General features: G+C 33.2%; 1 protein-coding gene across 6 annotated transcripts in view; it reads left to right on the top strand.

Moving 5' to 3' along the window:
* LOC124367505 (glycogen debranching enzyme) overlaps nucleotides 1-24,333 on the top strand; it is an 86,200-nt gene that overhangs the window by 709 nt on the left and 61,158 nt on the right. The window contains exons 1-2 of one of the 6 annotated variants that reach the window (XM_046824373.1): nucleotides 20,450-20,540; nucleotides 22,211-22,405. The exons of 2 other annotated variants lie outside the window; for them this stretch is intronic. In XM_046824373.1, coding sequence (XP_046680329.1) covers nucleotides 22,263-22,405 — 143 coding nt within the window. In that variant the 5' untranslated portion in view covers nucleotides 20,450-20,540; nucleotides 22,211-22,262. Of the gene's footprint in view, nucleotides 1-20,449; nucleotides 20,541-22,210; nucleotides 22,406-23,400; nucleotides 23,481-24,333 lie in introns of those variants that run through there. 3 more of the 6 variants (XM_046824372.1, XM_046824378.1, XM_046824375.1) reach the window with 3 other exon arrangements.

The following is a 24,333-nucleotide window of genomic DNA, read 5'->3' as shown; positions in this document are numbered from 1 at the left end:
AAAATGGCCTGTCAATTTTAGAAAACTACACAACATTGTTTTGAAAGATGATAAGACATGTTTTCGTGGCTTCAACATGTTGGAATCGTACACATGTATTCTTCAATATAAAACACCGGGTCCGCTTATCGTACCCTACCCAATACTGTTAAACCATTCATTAGTTTATTACTGAAAAGTAATCTAATAACTTCAGTTTAGGGCTTAGGTCTATTAAAATTCAGTTCTATCAAAGTAAAACTGTATTTTTTTTTAAATAAATAGATTTTCTAGACTGACTAATTGGACATTTTAACTATTTTTTGCTACAACGAACCTGGTTTTTTGTATTTCGATTAATATAATCATCGGAACATAATGTTCGTGTATCGAATACAAGACTATCAATCGATATTAACATATCTATAGTCATAATAATAATCATCTTTGAAATTGAAATAATTAATATATATAGTTACAATTTCATAAATAATAAAGAAACTAAGCCTATAACGATCAAACAAACAATTCAAACAGGAAATAAGATATACAATAATAATAACGAAATGATGACAACATAACATACTTTAGAAACAGAAAATAGGGAATTTGCATTACTATTTATATGTTGTTTGACAGCGTCCTCTCCAGAAAATCGTACCTGGTATGGCACTTTTAAACTTCGTTTCACGGCCCTCCATGAACTTTCTACTGTCAGAGTATTAACACCAGTTGCTGGTTGTAATAAAGTTTTCACTACGGTTGACGGTAGAATGCACAGAACCACATTCACTCAACTCAAAATATACCTTCCACATCTATGTGACTACTGTTGTTTACATAATAAGGTTTTCGGCACCAAACTAACATCTTGAAGCTAAGAAAAACATTTTTTTAAAGCTATTTCATTAAGCTTTCTAAAGTTGATTGCCATTTTGAATATAATCGTCACTTATTTAAAAATCATATTATATGTTTCTTATCTGAAAAAATTGTTTATTTAATACAAGTTAGTTGTTGTTCAAATTACTTAATCAGTATTAATTGATTATACCAACAATTATGGTTATAATTAATTAAGTAATATTGTTTTGTCAATATTGATATAAAAAACCAGGTCTGCTTATCGTACTCTAATTTTTTTACTCATATTCTACATTAAAATAGGCCTAGAGTAAGATAAACTATAAAGCATATATGCAGTGAATAGTGGTTGAAACATTTCTCGATTGAAAACATGGGGAGACTTTAATAAGCGACCTACACTCGTTATTCTATTGCTATTATTGAACAATTCGATATACTATCCAGCTTCGATATGTAAATCATATACAATAAGAATTATAAATAGCCTTAACAAGAATAATCTTGTAACCTACAATTTAAAAACATAAATTTGACAACAACATTACAAAACAACAAAACCAACTATGGATCTTAGACTTAAATATCAAAGATACCTTGCAATATAACAATTTGCCCAGCTTGATATCAACGAGTAACCGCTTTTGTGAAGTGGAGGAAAGAATTCTCCCCACGGATTACCAGGAGCCAAATCCACAATGTTGAAGCCACTTATATAGTCACTTGTGAGAAATAAATACGTATTTTCCACATATTCATCACTATTTTCAAAGTTTAGAAATATTAGTTACTTCTTGTTGAAGTCAACTTCTTTAACTAATAAGTTGAAATCATATGCTAAAGTAAATAAATTGTAATATTGAATTATTCCTTTGGATAAAAACAATCGAACCATTTGATAATAGCAATCGAATAACAAGTTTAGGCCGTTTATCAAAGTCTACCCAGAAACATCAATATTTTATTCAAATTTATTGAAACAAAACCATTGATTGAATGGTTTGTCAACTAACTAGCGCAGATTTTGTGTAAGGTGTTTAAAAATTTTTTTGTTATCTATAATCAGATTATTGAATTTGTTTTCATAAAATACAACAATCACCAATTGTTTATTTTTAATGTAGACTCTAAGGCCAATTTACAATATGGTTGATGAAATAGAGTAGAGCCTTGACCCTTTTAACGTCTAGAAGTGTTAGTGTAATACCGCTAGAATGATAGGCATTTTTTTTTTTACTATCTGTAAAGGTTTTTAATTTATTATAATTACTGCCAGATACAAAGTCCGTTCATTAGAGTTGCAGTAGGTACTCCGTGATTAACTTATAGAGATAGTTCTTTCAGAGAATGAAAAATAAAAAGCAATTCAATTACATAGTTCATCCGAAATATACTTTTACTCTCAAACTGCATCAGATATACATATTTTCAATTATATTGTTTTGTAAGTTCCAACAGATTTGCATGCACCAGCACACATATACTTACTCAAATTATACTCACTTATACTTTTTTAGTCAACAAAATGGTGAAATGTTTAAACACTCAAGTTATACATACTCATACGCAATTGCTCTATACTAAATTTTGGTAAAGTATATTTCTAACAGAATAATTCTGTTCTAGTATACTTGTACTTAAAAATTAATCACTCACAGTCAGAATTCATAATTCTAAATATTTAAATGAATAATAAGGTGTAGCACAACATTAACAGTCACCATGTAACCCTTGTTTTAAAGCTCAAAAATGGATTTTTGTCCTAGGTAACTTGATTGAATGCCCAGAATTGTCTTGTTCAGAATCAGAATTGTCTATTTCTCATCATTAAGATTATAAATATCGTCAAGAAATTAAAAAAAAAAAAAAAACAAAACAATAATTGTGGTATTTTGTTAAAGTGTGTTCAGTAGGAATTATTTCAGGCTATACTAGGGTCGATCTAGAAGCTATCTCTGTAATGAAGTCTTCAAAGCTTTCCCGCTCTGACCTCACTGGTCCTGGGGAAGGTGATTGAACAGCTTTATACCCTTGTACAAAGAGTTTTTTTGTAATAAAACGATCTTTTCTTATGTTCTTGGTACTTCTAAAAGGTTATCAATTGTTGCTCCCATATTACAACTTACAACTTAATTTAAAATATACCCAGAAAGAACCTTATACGAATACTCACAAATATTTTAAAGGCAACACACCAAGCTTAGTAAAAAGTGACAATGATTCCATTTGTCTATTCTTATTATGAATAACTTGAATTTTTTATGTAACTTCTGTATCCGTTCTAACGATCTTAAATTTGTTTTATAAGTGATTCTCCATCATGAGATCCCATAGTTGGTCTTGAGTGAACATGATAGATTTGAGACAATATTGTTAGCGGAAGATTTTTCTGAGGAAAAACATCTTACATAAAAAATACAATAAGTATTTATTTACCTAATTAATGTGATTCTTCCAGCATTGAGATTCATTAATATAGTCAAACCAAGGTACTTCACAGTTTTAATTTGCTTGATTATGTCTGTGTATTATTTAAAAATTAATTTTACCTAATAAATATTCGATATTCCTGGTTCTAATTAATAAGCATTGATAATATAACTTACTATATTACTTTATGACATTGATTATTGGCTTAGCCTTAATGAAGCCTATTACTTTTGGGGCTGGAAAAATTGCATTTCTGTCTGTCTTATTTGTTTGTCTGTCTTTCTGTCTGCAAAATATCTCAAAGATGAAATGACCTATAAAATTGAAATTTTGCATTAGACTTTGATGTGGGTAACATAGTTCTATGATGGTGCATGGGTTTTGGCTGAGCGTTAATGAATATTTTTATATTGGTCTTACTGGTAACCATGATGGCAACGATAAATAAATTTGTCAACAAACCAAGTACAGTACAATCATATGAGATTTGAACATGGTACATTTTTATTCATAAAGTAAAATAAGAACTAACAGAATGGAAAGTCAACGTTAAAAATCAGTGACAATATTTGATTTCAGCCCACTCTTGCATTTAACTTAATTACATTTAAAACACATAAATCAATACTTAAAACTTTTACTTTTGTGAGACCTTTCGATAGCAAGTAATTAAGTTAATAGTAGCCAATACAAGCTCCATCTTCAACACTCTTGGATTTTAGTACCCTCGCCATCTCACTGGAAATTTTATTATTTGAACGCAGCTATGAAACCTAAGTTAATGAAAAAGACAATGTATCACATCATGTGACAAGATACCCTGAGAAAATACTTAATATCTATAGAAAATAATAGAAATATAGAAGAAAGATAGGTAGAAATGTAAGACTATCGTATTATATTTTACATTAAATATCATTTCTACATAGAAAATATTGTGTTCTACGATGGTGCATGTCCAACCAAGGAATTTGGCTGAGCATAATGTTCATGTAAATTTCTGTTCTGTATGGTTGTACGTTTGTGTACCTGCCCACAGGACATCTCGAGAATGAATTGAGTTTTATATATATTTTTTGTTTGTTTTTTTTTGCATGCAATCTCTGTGGAGCCTGTTACGCTACACATGGTGTGGCATACTCCTACCTTGTATTTTGTATCTTTATTGATTGTTTGGAATTAGGACTTATTGTTATTTTTATACTTTATGGTAAAACTACTGTGGACTGATGCAATTAAATACTTGTAATATGTGTCATATCTTGTAACTTATATTATTGGCATATGTGTATTATTTTTTGACCTATGCATATAGTTTTTATATGTATTTTTCTGTTCCATTGTTTGTCTTCTTGTGACTTGTAAACTGTTGAAAACTACCTTATTGTATGTACCTGTGATATTTATACACCTATTTGTATACAGTGATGGGTTCTGAGAAACAATAGTAAAGTTTGTAGTATATACATTATCTCTAATGTTTGTTACCTCTCCATTTCTCAATTAAACTTTTGAACAAATCAACATTTTTAAACACCACTTTAGGGGTTATTAAGAACATTATATTATGTAACTTAGCAGTGTTAAAGTGTATCTCTCCCACACATACATTTTTAATGGTGGTAGATACTTTTTAATTAAGCTTTGAATTGGAAAAATTCTAAAATATTAAAAACAATTGGATTTCCATTTGTTGACATAAATAAATAAATAAATAAAAATGCCTTTATTACAAGCGATACTCAGTTTACACTGTTTTTCAGTACAACTCAAGTCAAATTTTATTGTGTCACATTGTTAATAATAAAATAACGGAAAGGGTATTTTATACTATTTTCCATTAAGTAGTTTAACTTGAAATAAAAAATGTAAAAAATAAATTTAAAATGGTTAGTAAATAATGAACCTATAATAATTTGTTAAGCACAAAATGTGGTATATCCATTTACAAGTTATATTAAACGTTTTATTAAATGTGTTAATCAATTACATTTAATTATTAAAATCTGTAGAAGAATCAGAAAAATTAATTCCAACATCGCTGCTCAGTACTTATGAAAGCAAACCAATGTACAGGCATATTATATTATTAATTCAAAAGACATTTTTCATTCTTCCACATTAAATTTATTTTAAAAGCGCTTTCCTAAATTCATAAATGACAGCACTGAGAACAAATGTGTCATGTATGCTGACGATACCACTGTAATAGTGAAAAATAAACTATCTCAAGACCTTTCTGATGACATAAACACAACCCTTAACAAAGCAATTGAATATGCTGACAAAAATGACCTAAAAATAAATCCTAAAAAGTCCATACAATTAAATTTTTAGCCGTAGGACAGAACCTGTACCACATGTACCCAACATAAAAATTGGAACAGGAAGCACGACTATTAGGAATGACAATAGACTCTGATCTAGCTTGGACAAGTCACATCAACAAAACTTTGTAGCCAGATTGGACAGGGATATACGTAGTCAGACGTATGCAAATGTTGGGAGGCCTGAAACATCGCTAGAACAGCCTACTATGCACTAGTTGAAGCCCACATTCGATATGGTCTAGTCCTATGGGGAGGCACATCTGAAGGAAACCTCAAAAGGGTTTTAGTATTACAAAAAAGAGCCATACGAATCCTGGCTAATCTACAACCAAGGGAGAGCTGCCGTGAAGCATTTAAAGCTCTCAAAATACGGACAGTGGTGGCATTATACATTGAAGCTGTTACTCTTCATGTTGACAACCTTGATCTACCTAGATGTGATGCCATCCATAGCTACAGTACTCGACAAGCAAGAAACTACTATCTGCCCAACCCACCGCACCACATTCTATACAAAAAAACCATCTTACATTGGACGTCAACTATTCAACTCCCTACCAAGACAATTCGAAGGTCTTAGAGGAAGGACCCTGAAACACCAGCTTCAACAGTGGCTTGAACAAAATCCTTTCTACAACCTCAAGGAGTACTTTGAAGCTGCAAGAAGACAAAATACCGATGCTTGACTTGTATTTTATATGTTTATTCTCTGTACATTTGATTTGACACATATTCTGTTCTTAATGATCATGAATAAAGTATATCTGTATCTGTATCTGTAACTCGTTAAAACCACAAAACATCAAGAGGTGAGGATGAGATCTCCTCCAAACTAATTAAACAATGCAACACGAAATCATCATCCCACTGACAATAGTTGTCAATAAATCACTCTCCCAAGGAACATTTCCCAGTGATCTGAAACTCTCAAGAATTTACCCAAAGTATAAAAGCGGAGCAGCAAATGAAGCCACCAGTTATAGGCCAATCTCTCTCATATCAACATTTTCTAAAATTTTGGAACATGTAGAACGAAGTAGACTTCTGGGACATCTCAAACAGCATAATCTCCTTACATCTAGACAACATGGCTTTGTGAAAGACAGAGATCCACCTCAACAGCAATAGCCCAACTAATAGAAGCCATAATAGACAAACTGGAAAAAGGACAGATCGCCTCAAGTATATTGTTGGACTTCAGTAAGGCATTCGACTGTCTGGATCACAAACTTATCCTACAAAAGCTGCAGTATCTGGGAGTCACTAACAAGGAACTAGACTGGTTCAAGAGCTATTTAAGCAACAGGAAGCAGGTAGTCGAAAATCACTCATATGGAGAACAATACTGTGAAGAAAGTAAAATCCGAACAACAACTATCAGTGAGCAGAGGAGTACCTCAAGGCTCCGTACTCGGACCTGTTTTGTACATTCTAGTAACTAATGACTTCTCAGATTATCTTAAGGACTACTGCAAAATAGTAATGTACGCTGATGACACAGCTCTGATTTTTAGCAAATAAGGACAAGGACCAACTCGACATAGAACTCTTTTATTGCATATAAACCAGGCAAAGCAATACTGCTGTCTCAACGATCTGGTTTTAAATGACTCGAAGACACAGCAATTAATTTTCACAGCTAACCAAACAACTTCCATGGCGTCCCAGAAATAACAACAATAGAAACAGGAAAATACCTTGGAATAATCTTAGATCAAAATCTCTCTTGGGAACCCCATATAAACCAACTCTGTCACAAACTTAACAGCAGCCTATATGCAGTACGGAGAATGAAACAAATCAGCAGCACCCGAGTAGCTTTAACAGCTTACTTACTCTCTGTTAGAATCTCACCTGAGATATGGTCTGATCGTCTGGGGAGACACGACAATCGCAACCTTCAACGGGTACTTATTATCCAAAAAAGGGCTATTAGGATTCTAAAAGAACTAGGACCACTAGACTCGTGTCGAGCTGCCTTCAGGGAGTTGGGAATCTTGACTGTGGTAAACATTCTACATCCAAGAAAACAATCCTCTCTTATGCAATAAGAACAGGCCAAGCAAGAACTGGTGACAACCATCCCTACAGCACCAGAAACAGGAGCAACTTCCTCCTCAATCAGCACCATCTGAGCTTGTTTGAGAAAAAAACCGTCATACAGAGGAGCGCTGTTTTTCAACAAACTGCCCGAATCCTTGAGGAAGCTTCCAGAGAAGAACTTCAAATCTTCCTTAAAATGCTGGCTTCTGGAGCGTCCACACTACACCGAACAAGAGTTCACCCAATGGAGAACCAGCATCTTGTAATAACAGACACTGAATTGAACACAAATTGTAACACTAACACAAGTGACCTTTGCTCTGTTCTCTATGAATATGTGCAATAAAATAAATAAATAAAAAAAATAAATAAATATATTAAGGGAATCTATTTAATAACCCCTTAATATATGTAGACACCTTCTATCATAAAACCCTGTTTGTGATAGAAGGTGTCTACATATATTTAGTGTACGTTGTTGAGATGTGTAGATTTTGTTTATTTGTGTGTTGTGTTTGTGATAATCCTTTCCGCATATAAATTTTTGAATTTCTTATCATCTAAAATGTATAAACAGGAGAAGTTTTACTTCTTTAAAAACAGACTTATACTTCTTTTTTTAATGTAATTTTTATGTACTTTTTATACAAACATTTTCTATAAAATTCCATATAATGATTTAGAACTATAAATAAGGATTTAACTGTATATGGGTATAAAAAGCCATTTTTAATAGTTGCTTTTTTAAAATATAGGCCATTTAGATTTCACAAAATATGATGAATATACCAAAATACATAACATTTTGGACAGACATCGTTGGGATTTTCCTTAAAATATAATCATTTATCAATATAAATTTCCTAAAAGTTTTAGACTATTTTACTTCTTTAATTAAATATGGTTTCATTAATCATAACAGTAGTGCTAGTACTCATGGCAAGTAGAGAGTTTTATGTAATCATATCTTGTAATATTAGTTCTTAAAATTATATTCAAGAAGAGTTGTACATCATTTTAAGAATGTAAATGTTTATTGGTCAAAACCATTTATTGGTTTTTAACTTAAGCATATACTTGTATTGTTTGCATATTGAATCACATTTTCAAATGTTAAGACTGTATTACAATGGTTTACATATATAAGAAATAATAAAGGGTTTAGAATCAATCCATATTCTAATTTAGCGCTTTTAAAATAAATTTAATGTGGAAGAATGAAAAATGCCTTTTGAATTAAAACCTACTCTCTTCCATCAAGAATAATTCAAAGCAGAAAATATTATATTATATTTGTAAAAGTGTATTGTGCAAACATTGTCAGCTTTAATTTGAGATTACTTGATTACATGTTTGGAAATGTTTATAAAAATCTAATGCATTGTAAGGATGGGCTCCTGTGTGGTTTGTGTTCTTCCTGAACATACATTTCATTCACTTATTTAAAGCACATCATATCAAAGATTCAATTTGGGTTCAGGAAAGGAAAATCAATGGATTCATACTTTATTGTTAGTTAAGCGATTGGAAAAAGACGAACTTACCATTCATATTTTCCTAGATCTATCCATTGACTGTCAAATCATTAAGACAATTCTAAACATTGTCCAAAGCTCAATAGATAAAATGTGGAATACTACATGATTAACTACCAACAGAAATCAACTACCAGAAATTGGTGGAAAAGTATCACTTTCAATAAAATTAGAATATGGATTGATTCTAAACCCTTTATTATTTCTTATATATGTAAACCATTGTAATACAGTCTTAACATTTGAAAATGTGATTCAATATGCAAACAATACAAGTATATGCTTAAGTTAAAAACCAATAAATGGTTTTGACCAATAAACATTTACATTCTTAAAATGATGTACAACTCTTCTTGAATATAATTTTAAGAACTAATATTACAAGATATGATTACATAAAACTCTCTACTTGCCATGAGTACTAGCACTACTGTTATGATTAATGAAACCATATTTAATTAAAGAAGTAAATAGTCTAAAACTTTTAGGAATTTATATTGATAAATGATTAAATTTTAAGGAAAATCCCAACGATGTCTGTCCAAAATGTTATGTATTTTGGTATATTCATATTTTGTGAAATCTAAATGGCCTATATTTTAAAAAAGCAACTATTAAAAATGGCTTTTTATACCCATATACAGTTAAATCCTTATTTATAGTTCTAAATCATTATATGGAATTTTATAGAAAATGTTTGTATAAAAAGTACATAAAAATTACATTAAAAAAGAAGTATAAGTCTGTTTTTAAAGAAGTAAAACTTCTCCTGTTTATACATTTTAGATGATAAGAAATTCAAAATTTATATGCGGAAAGGATTATCACAAACACAACACACAAATAAACAAAATCTACACATCTCAACAACGTACACTAAATATATGTAGACACCTTCTATCACAAACAGGGTTTATGATAGAAGGTGTCTACATATATTAAGGGGTTATTAAATAGATTCCCTTAATATATTTATTTATTTTTTTATTTATTTATTTTATTGCACATATTCATAGAGAACAGAGCAAAGGTCACTTGTGTTAGTGTTACAATTTGTGTTCAATTCAGTGTCTGTTATTACAAGATGCTGGTTCTCCATTGGGTGAACTCTTGTTCGGTGTAGTGTGGACGCTCCAGAAGCCAGCATTTTAAGGAAGATTTGAAGTTCTTCTCTGGAAGCTTCCTCAAGGATTCGGGCAGTTTGTTGAAAAACAGCGCTCCTCTGTATGACGGTTTTTTCTCAAACAAGCTCAGATGGTGCTGATTGAGGAGGAAGTTGCTCCTGTTTCTGGTGCTGTAGGGATGGTTGTCACCAGTTCTTGCTTGGCCTGTTCTTATTGCAAAGAGGATTGTTTCTTGGATGTAGATGTTTACCACAGTCAAGATTCCCAACTCCCTGAAGGCAGCTCGACACGAGTCTAGTGGTCCTAGTTCTTTTAGAATCCTAATAGCCCTTTTTTGGATAATAAGTACCCGTTGAAGGTTTGCGATTGTCGTGCCTCCCCAGACGATCAGACCATATCTCAGGTGAGATTCTAACAGAGAGTAGTAAGCTGTTAAAGCTACTCGGGTGCTGCTGATTTGTTTCATTCTCCGTACTGCATATAGGCTGCTGTTAAGTTTGTGACAGAGTTGGTTTATATGGGGTTCCCAAGAGAGATTTTGATCTAAGATTATTCCAAGGTATTTTCCTGTTTCTATTGTTGTTATTTCTGGGACGCCATGGAAGTTGTTTGGTCTAGCTGTGAAAATTAATTGCTGTGTCTTCGAGTCATTTAAAACCAGATCGTTGAGACAGCAGTATTGCTTTGCCTGGTTATATGCAATAAAAGAGTCTATGTCGAGTTGGTCCTTGTCCTTATTTGCTAAAATCAGAGCTGTGTCATCAGCGTACATTACTATTTTGCAGTAGTCCTTAAGATAATCTGAGAAGTCATTAGTTACTAGAATGTACAAAACAGGTCCGAGTACGGAGCCTTGAGGTACTCCTCTGCTCACTGATAGTTGTTCGGATTTTACTTTCTTCACAGTATTGTTCTCCATATGAGTGATTTCGACTACCTGCTTCCTGTTGCTTAAATAGCTCTTGAACCAGTCTAGTTCCTTGTTAGTGACTCCCAGATACTGCAGCTTTTGTAGGATAAGTTTGTGATCCAGACAGTCGAATGCCTTACTGAAGTCCAACAATATACTTGAGGCGATCTGTCCTTTTTCCAGTTTGTCTATTATGGCTTCTATTAGTTGGGCTATTGCTGTTGAGGTGGATCTGTCTTTCACAAAGCCATGTTGTCTAGATGTAAGGAGATTATGCTGTTTGAGATGTCCCAGAAGTCTACTTCGTTCTACATGTTCCAAAATTTTAGAAAATGTTGATATGAGAGAGATTGGCCTGTAACTGGTGGCTTCATTTGCTGCTCCGCTTTTATACTTTGGGTAAATTCTTGAGAGTTTCAGATCACTGGGAAATGTTCCTTGGGAGAGTGATTTATTGACAACTATTGTCAGTGGGATGATGATTTCGTGTTGCATTGTTTAATTAGTTTGGAGGAGATCTCATCCTCACCTCTTGATGTTTTTGGTTTTAACGAGTTACAGATACAGATACAGATATACTTTATTCATGATCATTAAGAACAGAATATGTGTCAAATCAAATGTACAGAGAATAAACATATAAAATACAAGTCAAGCATCGGTATTTTGTCTTCTTGCAGCTTCAAAGTACTCCTTGAGGTTGTAGAAAGGATTTTGTTCAAGCCACTGTTGAAGCTGGTGTTTCAGGGTCCTTCCTCTAAGACCTTCGAATTGTCTTGGTAGGGAGTTGAATAGTTGACGTCCAATGTAAGATGGTTTTTTTGTATAGAATGTGGTGCGGTGGGTTGGCAGATAGTAGTTTCTTGCTTGTCGAGTACTGTAGCTATGGATGGCATCACATCTAGGTAGATCAAGGTTGTCAACATGAAGAGTAACAGCTTCAATGTATAATGCCACCACTGTCCGTATTTTGAGAGCTTTAAATGCTTCACGGCAGCTCTCCCTTGGTTGTAGATTAGCCAGGATTCGTATGGCTCTTTTTTGTAATACTAAAACCCTTTTGAGGTTTCCTTCAGATGTGCCTCCCCATAGGACTAGACCATATCGAATGTGGGCTTCAACTAGTGCATAGTAGGCTGTTCTAGCGATGTTCAGGCCTCCCAACATTTGCATACGTCTGACTACGTATATCCCTGTCCCAATCTGGCTACAAAGTTTGTTGATGTGACTTGTCCAAGCTAGATCAGAGTCTATTGTCATTCCTAATAGTCGTGCTTCCTGTTCCAATTTTATGTTGGGTACATGTGGTACAGGTTCTGTCCTACGGCTAAAATTTAATTGTATGGACTTTTTAGGATTTATTTTTAGGTCATTTTTGTCAGCATATTCAATTGCTTTGTTAAGGGTTGTGTTTATGTCATCAGAAAGGTCTTGAGATAGTTTATTTTTCACTATTACAGTGGTATCGTCAGCATACATGACACATTTGTTCTCAGTGCTGTCATTTATGAATTTAGGAAAGTCATTAGTTAAAAGGATGAACAAGACTGGACCAAGAATTGATCCTTGAGGTACACCCCTTTTGACTGGCAGTGGCTTTGATGTAACTGAGCTTTTTATGTTGTTTTGAATTTGCTGTACTTCCACTCTTTGAGTCCGGCCTATTAAATAGGTCTTAAACCAATCCAATTCTCTGTGTGCCACTCCAAGAGATTCGAGCTTCTGTAGTATTAACTCATGTCCAAGGCAGTCAAATGCTTTTGAATAGTCGAGGAGAATTGCTGATACATAATTTGAGTCTTCTAGCTGGTCAATAATATATTCAGTTATATCTGTTAAGGCAGTGATTGTAGACCTACCCTCAAGGAAACCGTGCTGATTGTTGGTAATGAGACTGTGGTTTTTAAGATGAGACATCAGCTGAGAAAGTACTATTTTTTCAAATATTTTTGCAAAAGTTGAGATGTTTGATATTGGTCTGAAGTTGGCAATATCTGTCTTGGATCCTGATTTATGCTTAGGAAAGATTCTTGATTGTTTTAGGGATGAAGGGAATTTTCCCTGTACTAAAGATTTATTTATTACGTAGGTCAGCGGCACAACAAGTTCCAGGGCACAGTGTTTTACAAATTTAGCTGGAATTTCATCTATTCCACAGGATAGTGATGGTTTCAAGGAATGTATTACATCTATAACTGTTGTAGGTGTGATTTCGGTAAAATGAAACATACAAGTATGTTGACTAGGAGGAGTTTTAGGTGATATGAGGTTTTTAGAGCTTTGAGGTTTTTGTAAGGTTTTGTCTGCTATTTCAGAAAAGAAGGTGTTGAAGTAGGATGCTAGTTTATCAGGTTGGTTTTCTGGTTTTCCGTTAATATCTATAGTCATCAATTCCATATCTGTTGTCTTCTTATTTTTCCTTTCTGAATTGATAACTTCCCACAGAGCTCGGGACTTGTTATGTGCAGAGTCAATGTATTCTGTAGTAGAATTTTGTCTAAGTTTCCTTAAATGTAAGTCATAATTTTGCTTTCTTTGAATCATGTCAAGTTTGTCTTCTGGTTTCCCTGAAATCCTAAACTTGTTTAATGCTTCTAGGTAGCTCTGTTTTAGTCGGTTTGCTAACTGATCGAATATAGTTTTGGGCTTGTGATTTGCTTTTGATCTTGATTTTTTCTTTGGGCATATTTCTTCAAGAGTACCTCTGATTATTCTTTGGAAGTTGTTATAAGAAATGTCAATATCAGCACTGCTGTATACAGTAATCCAATCTTCTTGTTGAAGGATTCGCTTTAGGGAGTTTAAGTTGTCCTGAGAGTAATTTCTCTTATATATTGAGGGCAGAGTTATCTTGTTTTCTGATATGTAAGTTAAGGTAAGTGTTTGCGCAGTATGGTCAGAGAGTCCTGTTTCAGAAACCGAGAATTGGATTAGCTGGTCATCTATATTAGTACAAATACAATCTATTGAAGTAGAAGTCATGGCCGTAATTGCAGGTAAGGGGAGTCTTCTTATATTATGGGTCAGCAATTCCTCTTCAAGTCTTCTGGTGTCCGCATGGTCTTCATCCAGTCTATCAATATTTATGTCCCCCATAACAATTACTGATTTTGATTGTGTTTGCGCATAGTCAAGAATATTAGATATTGATTCTATTGATGACTCTGCTGGACCTCCTGGTGATCTATAAATTCCTAGTAGGTAAAACAGGTGGTTACCACAATTTACAGAGATCATGGCTGCTTCACATACAAATTGTCTGCAGAGACTCGAAACATCTATATTCGTTGTTTTCATTTCTGTTAAAACATTCTTGAAGATGGCTACTCCTCCCAATTTCTGTTCTTCTCTACTGAAGTTTGCTAACAGTGAGTATCCAGTTATATTAGTATTTCTCAGTTTTGATGAATTTAATCCATGTTCAGTCAGAATTAAGAGAGATGGTTTAGTTTCTTGTAGGAGTTGGGTTAAATGTTCTGTTTTATTAGCCAAGCCTCTAATGTTTTGGTGAAGAACTGTTATGACCTTCTTAAGTTTGCCCGGTTTTGATTTTGAAATATTCTGCTTTTGTAACGGACATGGGGTGTTATGGTTTCTTCTAAAAAAGAATGTTGGTGTGAATTGATAAAAGGGATTTGAGAAAACTTCAATCAACTACTCCTCCCAATTTGTAAGCAAATTGTAAGTAAGTATTATCTTACTTTCATACGCACTTTGATCCTTTTCTGTTTGTTCCTCAAAATCTTCTAGCATTTGTTCTTTGTCTTTAATTTTTTTGAGAAGATGGGATTTTTCTATGCTGAAATCCTTTTTCAGGTTATTAAGTAGTTAATTATTGTTTCAATTTCTAGTTCATCTGTTTCAAAAAAATTTAATTTTGGAATTTGGAGCAGGTTATTTAGTTCTATTGTAGATGTTGGTGTTGGTCGATTTCCATTTTTGTTAAGTGTTCTGTCAGCGGTTGTAGCAAAGAAGTTATTCAAATGGTTGGCAATGACCTTTGGAGAATCCGAGATGTCTTCGTTTATTCTCAAACATTCCAGTTGATTTTTGGTTGATTTTTCTTTTCTTTCATTATTTATAACTCTCCACATGGCTTTTGATTTGTTGTCAGACCTGTCTATATAAGCTGAGTTGCACTGTTTTCGAAGTGTTTTGAGTTTTTGATCGTAAGTTTTTTTCCTTCGAGCTGTTTCTTTTTTATCATCAGGGTGACCAGTGATGAGTTCTCTGTTCAGGGCCTCCAAGTACAGCATTTTTAGAGTCTGACTTTCGCTGTCCCAAATATTTTTGGTGAAATTTCTTCTATTCTTTATTATCTTGAGAGGGCACGCTATGTTCATAGCAGATTGAAGGATTCCATTGAATGCTTTGTATGCAGCTTCCGCGTCCTCAGTAAGTATGACTTGTGACCAATCTTGTGCTTGAAGATTGAGCTTCAGTTCCTGCACTGTTCGTGTAGTGAATTGTCTTCTCTGTGATTGGTTCAGTGTTTGCTTTGTCATATCGGTGATGATAGTACATAGCTGTGCAGTGTGGTCCGAGAGACCTGTTTTTTGCACTCTAGTAGTTATTAGTGTTTCTCCGGTGTTTGTACAGACAAAATCTATAGAGGTCCGACTATGACTAGTTATTCTGGTTGGAGGTAGTTGAAGCCTTCTCAAGCCGTAGCTAAGGAGCATTTCATCCAGAGTTCTTTTGTCGCAACTGTCAACCAGGTTGTCAACATTTACATCTCCCATCACCAGTATCGGGTCATTTATGTTTACGATTTTGTCTAGTTCCGATGATAAAAAGTTTATTGCGTTTTCCAAGTTGCTGCAAGGTGGCTTGTATACGCTTAGTAGGTGAAGAAATTTTTGTTTAAGCTCAATTTTCAGAAGAATACTTTCGCATATAAGTTCTGATGTAGTTCTTGATATAGATGTTACTGCTATTTTGTTTTCCAGTTTTAAGTTCGCAAATACAGCCACTCCACCTTTTCGGTGCCGCTGTCTGGCAAAACCACCTATGAGACTGAAGCCAAGGATTCTCGTGTTTTCCAGTTTTTCTCTACTTAGACCATGTTCTGTGAGAATTATTAAGTCTGGGTTAGAGTTGTGCAAAAAATGAGTCAGTCTGTCGATTTTGTTTTGAAGGCCATCAATATTATGGTGAGCTATGGTGAGTTTTTGTAGTTTATTTTGATTCTGTGTGGACCTTATTGTTGATTCAACTATGACCTCGTGTCCTTCATCTTGAGTTTGGCTAAAAAAGATTGCTGGTTTGATGTATGTTGCCTGGATTGTGAGGGTGCCTGTGTGGGCGATATCACAAGAGCAGAGTTAGTGTCGGTCTTTGGGACAGTATAGTTTTCTCTCCTTGCTTTTACTAAGGGTAAGTGTTCTACTGTAGGTTGGGGTAATACTGAAGTGTCTATTGCTTTTGTGTTCTCTTGGTGTTCTGTACAGTCAACATCCACAGAAAGGAGAGGACACAAATTTAAAGCCTCATTAAAGTTTGTGTTAAAGAACTCTTCTAACGTTTCATTCTCTCCTAGCTGTTTAGCCGTGATTGGTGGGCATTTGCTGACTTTGAAAGTGTGGAGCTTTGGCTCTGTCTGTGAGCCACCTTTGCCTGCAGCCAAATACCTAGCATTTTGGAGGGAGACACTGAAGAAGTTTTTTCCCCTGCATTCTCTAAGCCTTTTGTTTCTAGTTGAGATGTTTACACTATTGGTGTTTGTGTTATTGCAGAGATTTTCAATTTTGGGAGGTGGTGGTGTAGCTTTTTGTAGTGGTTCTTCCAGAGTTTCCTCTTGTGCCTGGATAACTCCATATTTGTGAATTTGTTCACTGAAGCTCATAAGTTTGTTTTCCATTTGCTCCTGCCTTACTTTCAACTGTGCAATTTCTAGCAAGAGAGATGGGTTCGGTGGTGGAAGCGCGTAATTAGTTGGTGTTTGAGTTTCTATTTCTCTGGTTTCAGAAAGGACTGTTTCCCTAGCGGTAGTAAGCCTTTTGTTCATCTGTATATTTTTAATTTCCAATGATTTGATTCTATTTATGTGATTAGTTATAAGCTGTTCCTGTTCAATAGCGTGGTCTTGATAGATTTGTTGGATTTTGCTTTTTTCTTGCTTTTCCTTGTTAAGTTGAGCCTGTGTTTCATCCATTTTTGTTAGCAGGTCTTCAATTTTTCTCAAATAATTACATTCCTGTTCTTTTATCTCTTCTATCTGAGCATCTCTGCTATCTAACTTGCTCTTTAATATGGTGATCTGTCCTTTTAAACTTTTGTTTTCTTCTAGAAGTGCAGCGCCTATTGTAGCAGCCATTTTAAGCCTGTCCTCATTGTTAGTAGGATCGTTCTCTAATAGACTGTTTTCTAATTCCGTGATTGTTAAGCTGTTGTTTTTTGTGAGAGGGGAGTGGGAAGACTTGGAATCAACACCTCGGGCTGAATGTTCTGGGTTAGAAGTAAAATACTCTTCATTAACAGTATTTTGTTTGACTCTTACTGTGGTCTTGCTTGGTTGCTTGGATGCCATACATCCAGGACAAAGCCAGCTTGAGGTAGCCATTTTTGTAAGTTTTTTTTCATCCAAGTTGACGCATTTAGCATGAAACCAAGTTCCACAAGATTCTGTGCATTGAATGGCTGCATACTTGACACCTGTGGTGCAAATGCCACAGGGATACTTTGCAGGTTTTTTGTTGTTATTTTTGGACATTATTGGCTGTTATAATTATTATCTTGAGTTATAATATAAAGAATATACAGTCCACTTCCTAAACTCAAAATTTACTGAGCCAGTTGCCTTCGGATTCTTGGATGTGATTCAAGCAGTACACTGTTGTAGTCGTGTTGCATCGCTGAGATGCAGGCACCAGTGAGTGTTTGCTCTTTAGCTTAGAGTGGTAGTAGTCTGGTGCTCTGGTTGTGAAGGATGTCAAGTTATTGAAAATATTGAAGAGTTATTGAAATATTATTTGTATAATATTTCTGGCAGAAAAGAAATACTTGGGAATAGATATTAAGTTAGTTAGGAATAATAGTTAGGGATTGCAAGTAATCAAACTTGTTCGTTATCAGATAACACAAGATGTATTAAACAACCTCAGTCATGTTTCAAGGTCAACACAATCAAGATAATAGTCAAAGCTTTATCAATTGTCAATGTCAAAGTTCGGTTGTGCTGTGGTTGGGGATGGAATAGTCTCAGACAGGAAACTACCACAGTTATCAAATGCAGGTTATAACTTCTTGTCAAAAATAAAACTAAGAGATTGTTAATACTACTATTTCTTTATTGGAGACACTGGAAGAAGTGTTAGTTTTTAATAAAATCTTAACTACTTGCAGTGATTTTCACAACCCTAAGCTTTTTAAATAATAAACCACAGTTAATCCAACAGTCAAAAAACATGTGATTGAGTGAACTGTATAGGTGAGTTTTTTACAATGTTATTTATCCCTAATACTTAAATTTATGGAGTAAAATTTACTATCTCAAAATTATTTAAATACTTAGCCAAAACACCCTTTACACTTTTCTTTCTAAAACACTAATATGAACTTGGTTAACACAGTATATAATTGGCACTTGTCACACACATAAGCTCAGTCCAAGGATGTTAATGTTAATTACATTTATATAAATTTTTTATATTTATTTATTTATTTATTTATAATTTTTTATATATTTTTATATAAATTTAGAAAATAATAAAAGTCAAAGCAAAATAATACCTTTTGTTGTCCAAAAGCATTTTACATTGAGAACAACTATATGGGGCATAATACAGTATTAAAAATCACAACAGTTTGTAAAAAGAAGAACGTGTCTTAATTTTAAAAATTATTTGGTCTCCAACGTTATACTTAGTTTATATTTATTCTCTGTAATTTGTTTAGGAAATCGCTCCAAGACCAAATGAACTGTAAGATTATCTATGTATGAGTACTTCTGTATTTTTATTAAATGCAACAAGTAATATACTAGTTGTTACAGTTTAAAATTCATATATATTAAAATAACACCAGATGTATTTAATACTGTTTGTCCATTCAAGGGTTGTAAAGCATGAAAACACTTAAAATGTAATACAGGAATGTATTAGAATGTAATATTTACGAGGGTGAATAAAATATTAACCGGACTTTATTAAGTGAGTACCACAACGTCTTCATCTGTGTTGTGTGGTGATGTCAAGAAAGGGGGAGGGGGCGAAGTAGCTCAACAGACCAGACAGGCTATTAGTAGCGTAATGTTTAGGCAAGAGATGCGCAAGTCTGTGAAGCAATGCAACCGTTTATTATCAAATTTATGTTGTGGTAGGGGTATTATTTTGTTTTGACTAATTGCATAGTTCACGGAAAAAACGCTCTCTTGGATCCATGACTAACTGGAATGAACAATTTTCCAATGTCTTTTCACTGGAAAATGAAAGCCATACATATTTCCGGACTACAGAGACGTACTACTCATTGATTTTCTCCTTGAATGACGTACAATTTATATTGCGTACTGTTGCCAACTGCTTGATTCTGTGAAACTGGCCTTCTGCAAAAAAGATGATGTGCCTTTTCGAATTGTGGTTTTTCTCCATAACATGCTTGGCCTCACAAAGCTGAATTTACTCAAATAAAATTGGGTCAAAGTCATTGGGTTAATACTTGAACATGCATTTTACAGTCCCTGATCTGTCGTGCTGTGAATTATCCATGTTTGGGCCACTTAAAGAAGAATTACAATGATAAATGGGTGAAAACAATTGTGCACAATCCATTACAATCGTAACAGTTTCATTCTTTAGTGACAGAATTGAAGAACTTACGTTTTGGTGGGGAAAATCTATCTACAATAGAGGGGATTATAGAAATATAAGATGTGTTAAAACTGCATATATTGTATCTAAAGAAAATTCGGGTTAATATTGGATCCACCCTTGTATAATGAAGTGTGAATCACTCAAATTGGGAAAGAGTGATTCTTTTCAGTTGGACAAAATGTATTGAAATTATTTCAGGTTTTTAGTCTTGAAATAGTTATTATGTTGTATTAAACTAATTTAATTGTAGGAAGAAAATTATTTAAAATAATTTCTACAGACATTATTGATAAACTTGCCATTCCCTGAGTGAGTGGTGGACATAGGATAGGCTGCTGACACTAGGGTCAAGGAGCTGACTTTTATCACCAGGAGCCAACTTTTATCAATGTGTTATAATTAGTCTACAAATAGAGATTAAATTGATTATACAAATATGTTCTCAATGTGTCCTTCACCACTTGTCGGTACTCTTGTGTCTTTCTTTCAACCTTTGGATGTCTTTTTTTAAGGTAGGCTATTTAATTTGTATCAATTAACATTTAATCTGTATTTTGTGTGTTGTCATGTGATTGTTACCTGGAAAATATTGTTTAAAATGTCAATTTTACAATGAGAAAATTCTGAATCTAAAATTTATTTCACTAACTCATGTTTAATGTATAAAATGTTTATATAATATTGTTGTAATTCTGTGTCAAATTTTGTTCTAATTTCAGTATTATAAATGTTTTCTTTTAATTTTTACTATCACAATATTTTTATAGCTTAAGTAATGTGGCAGTTTATTATTAAATTCAGTACTGTGAAATAGTTGTGTCTTACATTGTCCACCCTTTTTTGAACACTACTGTAATGTGTATTGTCAGTTTACATGTATTTTGAGCCTGTAATTTTTTTCCAAGTTGGCACAGTGTCTGTTATAAAATTTGCTCATTGTTAATCTGGTGTGAAAAAATTGTATTCTATTTACTTGTATTGTTGTGGTACCTCAATAGCATGCAATAGCATGAAGAATGCAAAAGATGTTTAACAAATATTGATTTTATTTATGAATAAAGTATTTTATAATTGAATGGGTTCCTTCATCATAATTTTGCTGCAGTCGCGTTCCTAAATAATTGCAATGTAAATTATTATTCAATTGCATTAAAAAAAATATAATGTCTCCACTTTTGCGGTATAAGTTACGTTCATACTTCTGATTAAGATAATCAACTCTTTAATAAAGAAATGATTCTGACAAGGCAGCTGTTGTTTTAATTTAAACTCAGCTTGTTAATATTCCCTGTGCTATAGTTGATGACTATATCTAAACACTTAACTCATGACGTAGTGCTCCTCCCATGCTGTCTTTTCTAAAGCATGTAGTGTACAACCAGTGGCATCAAGGGAAGACTTTTCTTTATTTAAAAACTTCTTTGTAGTGTAATCCGCCATTTTTAGGATTGTATAAAAAGTGTAGACAATAGTGTAGACACGTACGTTTAATCTCAAAACCTATAACAGATAAATAAACAGCTTCTGCTTAGCCTTTTGGTGGCAAACTGGAAAAACAGGTGTAACACCAGTGGTATACAGTTGTGATTATATAAAAAGCACGTAGTGAGCCATTGGTGGTACATTTGTAATGTGCTAAAAAGCATAGAATGAGTTGTATTTTACAAAAAAATGTTGCACGTTCTGTATTAATAAGCCTATTTGACAACTATTTTAGTAAAAATATAATTACATTTTTCAGTAGGTTGTAACGTGTTAATAACAGTATAGTAAGCAAAGATATTTGCCATAATGAAAATACAAACCAAAGAAAAAGATGTAACCAAAGTAGAATATATAATAATGCTTGTGGTTTTGTGCAATTTGTAAAATTTGTTATGTATTAATTCCCAGAATAAACCTTTTTACCTGCCTACCCAACTCATTTCAATAAACTGATGTGTTTGAGGCAAACTGATTCCATTAATGATAATTCAATCTTTGGCCCAGAAACTATGGTTCTTTAATAGTTCTTTAGTTTCTATTGTTGCAACATTTTGGTGGTACCCATTCAACTATAAAGTTTTAAACTGTTAAAAATTTGTTTTAGAAATTAATTTGATGGTAAATTTTGTTTTGAAATTTTGACCATACCCAATGTTGTAAAAGAGTTGTAGAAGTGTAGTTTTGGTGTTCTGTGCAGCGGAAAGTAAGGGGGAGCTACGCCACGAGACTTGCACACCTTCTTCACCGAAATGGGAACAAGCACATCAAGATTGTTGAGAAGGTTTGACTTTAAAAAATATTGCACAAGTGTAACTAGAGGCTTACAATACCTGTTTTATCAGTTTGTATCATATTTTTGCTTCAAGAAAAAAACTGCAGAAGATAATATTAGGTAAGACTGTTCCACCAAACTCAGTTCAATAATTTGTTGCATACTGGTGTTCTTCTTCTGTTGTCTGTCCGAGTTCTTATTATTTTGTTTTGTGTCAGTTTTACTACCTGTTTGACAGTAAAATGTGCAATAGTTATGAAGTGTTGAATTTTCTGTTTTCTCTAGTGTATAAAAGTTATACAAAATAATTTATATTATTAAAATATTAAAAGTTACATAACTGTAATTATTTATGTTTTTGAGTTAATTAAATATCTCTAATACCTCGTTATATAGAATCGTATGATCTATATAATTGTCAACAATCATTCTCTTAATAAATCTGAATCAACTGAAAGTAAAAATTCATATCACTAATAAATTTTAAGCATTTCTGGAGATATTAGGTATCAGTAATGATTACTTAATGTATTAGTTTAAAAACAGCGGCATATTTATTTTTAGTTATCAGCACACAACCAACCAACTCAACAAATATATAAAGTGTTTACTTCTAATTCAAATAAAATAATGTGAAGTTTTACTAGCGAAAGGAACATTTCAAAGTTATTTTACTATTCAAAATTGTTAAGATCTTGCTAGTGGCTAAATGGTGTTAGTCTATCATAAAAAATGTGTGTGGTCTAGCATGTATTTTTATTTCTTTTATTGTATACTTATTTTTTAATAATTTATTGTAATGTACTGTTATGTCCTTATTGTGATATCTATGTTCTTCAGAGTGATCAGCTTTTGATGGCAATATAATGATAGCTTATTCAAACATATTTTAGACAAATAATCTGTACACAGTATGACACATATGCATTATTGCAAACAACTGTTTCGCCGGAAACGGGTGATGCCTTGTTGCAAAAGGCAGGAGGTCACGGTCCTTAGCCATAGGGGAGATAGGTTTCAGCAGACTTTGGGAGGGGGGGGATGTAACAAGATCAGGGAGTCAAGCACCGTGTCACTGTGACTCAGGTGTCACCATTGTCCGAGCCACAGTCTGCCGGTCACAGTGCTCCAGGTAGGTCGAGTGTATGGTCGTCGTGGCTGTCCATCTCCTGTACTTGTCACTGTTTGATTTGTGGTACTGTACTGTTGTAGTGCTTACACCTCCTTTTTACCATGTAAAACAATCATGTGTTCAGAAAATGTTATTCAAGTACGATAGATGTGGAAACTGAAAAATGTTACAGTTTACAATGATTTTTTTAGATATTTGGCTGGCTCAAAACTATCTAGTATTAAAACTTGTTATATATTTTATTACTATATGTAATACTTAACGAAAAAGGTTTTTAATTGTCCAAGAAAAGAAAAAAAATTTGAAGCGAAAAAGTAGTTGTAAAAAACGTCTGTCTGTCTGTGTGTGTGTCCTTGCTTGTATGCATTGCACATGCATGTGTGTGTGTGTGTAAATGACTTAAGCAATAAAATTAACTAAATTCAGTTTGTGGGTGTAGTCGGTAAATATCTTAAAAAAATATTATTTTTGAAAATTTTTAAATATTTGAAAAATGTGTTTTTAGTTGGAATTCATAATTTTAATGAATTTTATAAAATTGTCCATATTTATTTGTGGTCCATTATATATGCTTAAGATATTTAATGGAATACAATCTTTGATTCCATGTTCTGTAAAATAATTTACACTACATTTTTAAGAACTGTACATACTTACCATCCTTTTGCCTAGCTGACTTTTACAATTTCCTCCTCCACTACAATAGTTGAAAAGATAGTATTTTAATAAATCATCAGGACAGAGGATGTGTTATAAAATTTTCTAAGGCATTTTATTTATATATCTTCTTTAATTTTATTACTGATGAACTTTTTGAAGTTTATGTATATTTTCAATTGAAATTACTGTTTTAGTTTGTTGGTACTGATTAAGAATTATGTTTCAGCTACATGTTATTACAGCTAAAATTTTAAAA

Source organism: Homalodisca vitripennis, chromosome 8, assembly GCF_021130785.1.
Source record: "Homalodisca vitripennis isolate AUS2020 chromosome 8, UT_GWSS_2.1, whole genome shotgun sequence".
NCBI lineage: Eukaryota > Metazoa > Arthropoda > Insecta > Hemiptera > Cicadellidae > Homalodisca > Homalodisca vitripennis.
This window is presented reverse-complemented; position numbering and strand designations above follow the sequence as displayed.